Raw genomic sequence first — 8,049 nt, 5'->3', positions numbered from 1 at the left:
CCGAGACCTTACATGGTTACTGGCTTATTCTCCCTCCAAAGCATGTCAAAATTTCTTCCTCTCCTTCTTTGCCTCTGCCTTTTCCTCCTGGGAAGAAGATCTACTTGTACCTTTCTCCCATCAATTGGCCTGTGGATTTCTTTAATGACAAATCAAATCAAGTACCAATTGGGGAACAGGACCTTTGCATCAGAACCACGCCCTAGAGATAGGAACTTCTCTTGTCAGCAACAAAGGCGGCTCGTCATGGAGCTCAGTCCTCAGCAACAAACCAAGGGAACCCCTGGGTTCTGATTTATAAACAGAATAAGACTCCAAGCAAGAAAGTGGGTAGTCCTTTTTCCTCCAATACCCAAAGATCCCAACAGTGGGTAATTAACTTCTGCATTTTTAGTCCTAAATATTAAGATTCGACTTGGAGAAGTGAAACACGTACCAAGTCGAAACAGGAGTCTGAAGAACCCAGTGCTGTTTCTCTGGAATCCAAAGATAGTTATTTGTACCATTTGTAAGTGGTAATGAATCTCTGTGAACATAAGTATTTGTGAACATGGGAGTCAAATTACACGGAGAGTGGATGGTCTTGTGGGAATTGCTTGCATCCTTCCACCTTCCGATGCTTAGCACTCTGGCCATGCAGCACAGTTCCCCTAAAGTAAACAAGATAAAGGAGACTTCCGTCCTTTGAGTGGCATTAGTCTGAGTAAGACAGAGGCACAAGAGCGGTGTTAATCTCCATTGTGTAGAAATGAAAAGTGTCTTTCATCATTGTACTGAAATGGCGAAGTGATGCCTCCACGTGCATGCATGTTTTACCTCAGCCATGTTTGATAGCTGTGGGTAAGACTAATAAAAATATTACAACTGACACAAAAAGAACAGAGAGATAATGAACGAACACATTGGCTTGTGATCAGCCCGCTCTCTGCATTTACACACTCCAGGATCCCTGCCTAGAGAATGGTGTCACCCACAGTGGACTGAGCCAGTCTACATCAACTATCTAAATGATCACCCACTGACTTGCCATAGACCAACCAAACCTACATGATCCCCATCAAAATTCTCTTCCCTGGTGACTGCGGGTCATGTTAAGTTAATAAAACCACCACGCTGGACTTGCCTGGTTGGAGACCAGTTTAATTGAGTACTGAACATATTCCTCTGGTGTCCTCTTCTCTTTCTCAGACCTTCCCCCTCCTTTGAGCCCCGTCTGCTCCCCCCGCAGCTTCGATCCTCTGTTTATGTCACGCATGCATACATATGCAATTTTGTCTATCTCTATAAAATCTTGGAGCCACAAATAAGAAAAGAGCATTGCATGTCTGATTTTCAAAGGCTGAAAATATAATTTTCTTTGCTTAATATAATTGTCTCGAGTCTCATCCATTCTCCTGCTCTGCCTTTTAGTTGCACATACTCCACTGTATCACAAGCCACATTTTCTTCACCCATCCCCTCCCTCTGTTGTTGGACACTCAGGTCGGCTTTGTAACTTGGATGTTGCGAATGGTGCTGCAGTGAATATTGATGTTTGAGGATCCCTGTAGTTGTTGACTTAGTGCTCCTGCCAGAGACCCAGGAGTTATATTGGGCAGACGCTTCTCCGTCCATTCTTCTGGTCTCAGAGCACACCTGCAGTCCTGACCCTGTGCCCCCTGTGTATGTAGGACACTTCCTCCCCTCAGTGAACAACAGGTGCCCCCATCGCCTCCCATCTCAGTGACCCAAGACAAACTAATGTTGTTCTAGCGTAGCAACGATTCCAGCGTTCTTTTTAATTTCTGTTTGAATTAACTTTCAAGGTCTAACTTGCATTCTGTGAAATGCTGTCTCCATGCACACCAGAAGAGGGCATCAGATCCCATTACAAATGATTGTGAGCCACCATGTGGTTGCTGGGAATTGAACTCAGGACCTTTGGAAGAGCAGCCAGTGCTCTTAAGCACTGAGCCATCTCTCCAGCCCAGACAATTAGTTTTGATTCATACTTTTCACTTATGCTTAGTTTGTATAAATGTTATTTATTTTTGGTTAATACATCTGGACTGTAGTCAGGGACATGGAAATCCCAAATGTGTTGCCCAGGCAGGTGTGGCTGTTGGGAAGTAGAGAGCAGACACAAAACGGAATCAGGGCAAGATGGCGTTACCTCAGTCACTTCAACACCACATCATTGCTCCACTTGCAGGCTAGAATAATGTCACCCCAGAACTCCTTTGTTGGACATCCAGACAGCTCACCAGTGAACAAATGTGGAACCCACTAAGCAATGGGATGTTGATGTCTGCAGAGGACGCCAAGAATGGAGTCGCACCTCCCTGGGGTCCCTCATCCTCATTCCTTCCATCGTACCAAAGCAGCATGAGCCCTTAGCTGTCACTTCTGAGAACATCAGAAAACTGGACATAACTCCACTGGGGCCTCTCGGAATGCATCTTGACACTCCAATCCAATTAGATGCACTCTGCCTGGAAAGTGAAACCCAACCCCGGGTATCTTGAACAAGTCGGTCCCCAGATAGAAATGGGCCACCACTTCATCTAGGGAAGAAACAGCCAGATCTGTGTTCCTGGACATAAAAGTGTTTGAGTGGAGCTTGGGAAGAGACCGTACCCTACTTCTGGAATAGTGTGCTTTGTGCCGAATGGGAGAATTAAAGGATTGCGAAGGCTACATATGATACGACATGAAGTGTTCCTTACAGTCTGACTCCATAGGTCTCCACAGAGTGCTTCTTTTACAGATGACCCTTGCCCCAGGCTGTAGGCACACGGGGCAACTTTTGGAGTCCCCTGTAATGAAAATGCTATAATGGACTAGGACCAGGGCCCACAGGAGCTGAATGACTCGGTACGGGGGCGGGGGGCTGCTATTATTAAAATGGTGGTAATTTACTGGTGGTTTGCGCACTGTTGGGTGTTTAAATATTGCATTAAAATATTATTTGGACTGGAGGCATGGCTCAGTGGTTAAGAGCAGTTGCTGCTCAGTGATGAAGACATGAACCTAGAGCTCAGGATCCATGTAACAAGCTAGGTTCCTGCCTGCAGGAGTGCAGGGAGTGAAGCCAGAAGGGTCACCAAGTGCTACTGGATTCCAGGTGAGCCCCAGGTTCAGGGAGAGACCTCACCTAAAGAAACAGTCAGAAAAGTGATATTGAAGGACACCCAATGAACTCTCCTGGCCTCCAGTCACATGTACACATATGCATCTACACTCACCACAGACAGGCATTCACACACACAAATATTCATCTTGGGGTCAGGGAGAAAGTTCCGTTGACAAAGCATTTGCCTTATAGGCATAAGGACATGAGTTCAATCTGCAGTACCCACTATGAAAGATCAGGCATAACCATTGAACTGAGAGCAGGGTCCCCAATGGAAGAGTTAGAGAAAGGACTGTAGTAGCTGAAGGGATTTGCAACCCTATAGGAAGAACAACAATATCAACCAACCAGACACCCCAGAGCTCCCAGGGACTAAACCACCATCCCACGAGAACACAGGGATGGATCTATGGCTCCATTCGCATGTGTAGCAGAGGATGGCCTTGTCAGACATCAATGGGAGGAGAGGCCCTTGGTCCTGTCAAGGTTCGATGCCCCAGTGTAGGGGAATGTCAGGGCGGGGAGGTGGGAGGGAGTCGGTGGGTGGGTGGGTGAGGGAGCACCTTCATAGAAGCAGGGGGGGTGGGATATCGGGTTTCTGGAGGGGAAATCGGAAAAATGGGATAATTTAAAACGTAAATAAAAAATGCAATTTTTAAACAAAAGAAAAATCAGGCATGGTGGCATGTACTTGTAATCCCAGCACTGAGGAGGTGGAGACAGCTGTCTCTCTGAGGCTCACTGGCCAGCAGGCCTGGCCTACATGGTGATTAGTAGGCCAGAGGAGATCCTGTCTCTAAGGAGATGGATGGTACCTGAGGAATGACAGTCAAGGTTGTCCTCTGCTTACACACACACACACACACACACACACACACACACACACACAATCATATAGTGAGTCTAAAGAGACATATGTGAGTTTCACAGTGAATCTCATCAACTAAGGAATTCTCACAGAATGGAGTTGGGACTCTGCACCTCCCCTCTATATGTGATCACTCTGGGATTCTGCTCATTAGACCTCAACCTCCTGCTCCTTAGGGACCAGGGCTGAAGGCTCAGGGAGCTGGCATCTGTGGTTCCACAAAACTTCTCCCTGAGAACCTCGGACAGAGTGCTGGCTTACACTGGCTGTAGAAGCCATGTTCTAGGTTTGCAACCTGACACCAGTTCTTGGTACTTGTGTGCCTGGCAGCTTCTGTGTTGTGGGTGGGGAGTCCTGTCTCAATAATAAATCCTAGCTTAAGTATTGACGGACCTGCAGCTTTGTGCTGGGCTCAGAGAAGTTAAGCAGATCATTTGTAATTGCACAGCAAGTTCGTGAGAGAGCTGCTCCTTAAATTTAGTTTTGTTTCGTGGGAGTTATATGTCTATTTGTGTGCACGCACAGGTGCGTGTGCATGTGTGTGTGCATATGCATGTGTGTGTGTGTGTGTGTGTGTGTGTGTGTGTGTGTGCGCGCGTGTGTGTGTTATGGTGTTATGGCAGAAGATGGCATAACTTTCAGGAATTGGTTCTCTCTACTACATATGTCCCGATAACCAAGTGTGTGTCATCAAGCTTGGCCGCAAGTATCTTTTACCTGCTAAGCCATCTTGTTGGCCCTCTCCACTATTTTTCAGTCAGGATCTCTCACCGAACCTGGGACTCACCAAGTAGGTTTGGCTAGCTGGCCCATAAGCCCCAGGGATCCTGGTCCCTCCTTGCCAGATATGGAATTACAGCTGCATTACCATGCCCAGTTTTCTGCATGGGTGCTGGGGACTCAAAGTCATGTCCTCACAGTTGTGCAGGAACACTTCGCCCTCAGCTGTTTTCCTGGTTCATAACTCTGGCTCTGAGACGTGGTCTGGTGGATCCATAGCTCCAGGTGACGTGGGAACAGTTGACATTCTTGAAATGAGTCCCGTAAGTGCAGTACTGCCTAGTTTACCCAGCAGCCTCCACTGAGCCCCATCCCCACTGTTGAAAGACAGCACCAAGCCAGGAAAAGGCAGGAGGCTTGGGGCCGTCCAGGAGCGGACTCTTCTGCTTGGGGAACTTCCCTTGTATGGGAGAAGCCCCAGTCTCTGCCACCCACACTGACTGCCCCTGGGTTCTGTTTGGAGCTGCCAGCTGGCTGTTCCCCATGACCCAAGCCTGTCCTTTAACTCTCTGTCACAGCCACCCTAATGTGCGTGGGTATACGCGAGTGCTCAGAGATCAGAGCGCAACCTTAACCATCCATCTTGTTCTTTGATACAGGCTTTCTACCTGGCCCCATGCACACTTGGAGTGCGGTGGGGGGACGGGCAGGCTGACTGGCTAAGGAGCATCAACCGACTGTCTCTATCTCCCAGCGCTGGGATTTGAGGACACTCCCTGACACCCAGCCTTTTTATATGGGGGTCTGGGGATTGAACTTAGGTCCTGATACTTGCAAAGTGATGATGAACAGGATGCACTGAGCAAAGTAGCCAACGTCTTCAGCAGACCAGCTGTTCCTAACAGCGAGAGAGTCACTCCTTACTGCCCAGCCCTGAGCTCCTCAGTAAGACAACAGTGATCAGCACCTCCCTTGTTATGCAAATGTGTAAGGGGAAGTAAGCACAGGGCGGGTGACTGTTCTTCCTTCCCACAGCCACCACAAGGACCAGGTGGGATTGGCAGCAAACACTGCCCCCTCCACCTGCATCCTAATCATCAGGGAAGGCTCTACAGGGACAGGAGGAATGAGCGTAGGCCTTGGTGAGTCCCAGGTTCAGTGAGAGATCCTGACTGAAAAATAGTGGAGAGGGCCGACAAGATGGCTTAGCAGGTAAAAGGCACTTGCGGCCAAGCTTGATGACACACACTTGGTAATCAGGACATATGTAGTAGAGAGAACCAATTCCTGAAAGTTATGCCATCTTCTGTCATAACACCATAACACACACACGCGCGCACACACACACACACACACACACACACACACACACACGAGTGTTGTTTGGAAAGCTTACTGATATGCACCCCTCCAGAGTGATTGTGCAAGTGTCTTAATTTCAATTGTGCGTGCTGTAGATGTATATGCACGTGTGTGTGATGGTGTGCATACCCGTATGTGAAGGCTACAGGATAACTGTGGGAGTCAGTTTTCTCTTCTCACCACGTGGATCATAGGAATCAAGTTCAAACTTCCAGGTTTGGCTACAAGGGCCTTTACCTACTGAGCCTTTTCTCTGTCCCTCCATCACACCGTTTAAAGCAGGGCCTCTCTGTCTCTGTCACTCTCTGTCACTCTCTGTCTGTCTCTGTCTGTCTCTGTCTCTGTCTCTCTCTGTCTGTCTCTGTCTGTCTCTGTCTCTCTCTCTCTGTCTCTCTCTGTCTCTCTCTCTCTCTCTCTCTCTCTCTCTCTCTCTCTCTCTCTCTCTCTCTCTCTCTCATTGCACCTGGGACTCACTGATCAGCTACAGCAATGGCCAGGGAGCTTCAGGGACACCTGTCCCGGTCAGGACACCATTTCTGCAGTGACAGACATTGCCATCACACTTGGTTTTCATTGTTATATTTTATTTTTTCAGTAGGGTCTGGAGATTTGAACTCATGTTCTTATGCTTGCCCTGCAGGTGCTTTAGTCTTCCTTAGCCTGCTTCCTAAACTTTAATATGCTATAAGTCACAAAGGGACCTTATCAAACCATAGGTTTGGATTTGGTCTGTGTAAAAGACAAGTGGGCTTTGTTCCAGAAGCTGATCCAAGGCCCCATTAAGCCTATAGATGAACTCAGCCTGAACTGGGTCAGAGGAAGATCTTTGTCTGGGCTGGTGAAGTCCTTGAGATAGCTAGCTGGATCTGGATGAATGCGGGAATTGGGAAGGCGTAAAGAAGGAAGAGAAAGGTCCACTTGAGTGTCACCAAGGGGCTTGGGGACATGGAGGGTCTTTTCCAAACTTCTTCAATTATCCTTAACAGGCAGCTTCCCCACACAACAGCTCCACTGTGAACAGCCTGATTTTTAGCAAACTCTACATTAAGGAACAGCCCGGTCCCCATAGTCAGGAAACATTGTGCAAATTGAGGATTCCTTGCCAAAGGGAAGTCGTGAGGTCTCCAGCTAGCTGCCGCTGTTAAATGGGAGCCCCGCTTCCCCCTGGGGGAGCATTTCTGCTGGCTCCAGGGCTTTGACCACCTATAAAGCTTAGCAATGGGAAGTAAAGAAACCCTCAAGGAGGAAGCCTTCTTGGGCAGCACAGAAGACGGAGCCAACTTTGACCAAGACATGCTCCCTGTGATGGAGACCTTTGAAATCAATGGTAAAGTACGACTCCCTAGTAACGCGATTGCAATTGCACAGAAACCTAGGCTGTTGGTGGGAAGCAAGAAGAGGTAAGAGCAGAGGAGGAGTGAGGGTTAGGGAGAGGTAGGCTTGAACCCTGGTGCACTTCCCACCTGACTCTCACTAGCGAGACTCTGTCCATCTGCACTTTCTGGAGAGCTGGCCACAGAGGCTGTGTCCTTGGTGTAGAGTCAATATTTGCTTAAAGTCTGGTCCTTTTTTTGAGTGTCATACTTAAATACTTTCTATTGTCTAATGCCAGTGCTTGTTAAGCAATGCCCCCTTCGTAAATGAACACCTTATGAGGATGCAAACGGTGTGAAGAAGTTCCTGGGGGCCTCAGAGCCAGCTCAGACAGTAAAGGGTTTATGGAGCAGACAGGAAGCCCTGGGTTCAATCTGCCGCAGAGCATGAACAGGTGATTCACGCCTGTGATCTCAGCTCTGGGGAGGGAGGGACAGAAGGATGAAGTGTTCCAAGTCATCTTTGGGTATTCGGCAACTTTGGGGTTCACCTAGGCTATGTACAGTTCTGTTTCAAAAGGGAAGCCCACTGCACTGAAACCAAAGCTGTCTATATATTTGGATGGAAGCCCTTTAATACCCTTCAAGGGGCTTCCGTGAGAGCCGACGTGATG

The 8,049-nt window shown here is 48.2% G+C and overlaps 1 protein-coding gene across 1 annotated transcript in view; it reads left to right on the top strand.

Moving 5' to 3' along the window:
• Window positions 1-6,982: 6,982 nt before the first annotated feature.
• Marco (macrophage receptor with collagenous structure) overlaps window positions 6,983-8,049 on the top strand; it is a 33,692-nt gene continuing 32,625 nt past the window's right edge. Inside the window, exon 1 of the mRNA XM_032915627.1 lies at window positions 6,983-7,389. Within this exon, the coding sequence (XP_032771518.1) occupies window positions 7,281-7,389 (109 nt within the window). The 5' untranslated portion in view covers window positions 6,983-7,280. The remainder of the gene's footprint in view (window positions 7,390-8,049) is intronic.

The sequence above is a fragment of the Rattus rattus genome, chromosome 10 (assembly GCF_011064425.1).
Source record: "Rattus rattus isolate New Zealand chromosome 10, Rrattus_CSIRO_v1, whole genome shotgun sequence".
Taxonomy (NCBI): Eukaryota; Metazoa; Chordata; class Mammalia; order Rodentia; family Muridae; genus Rattus; species Rattus rattus.
The sequence above is the reverse complement of the archived record's forward strand: the minus strand, read 5'-3'. Positions and strand labels throughout refer to the sequence as shown.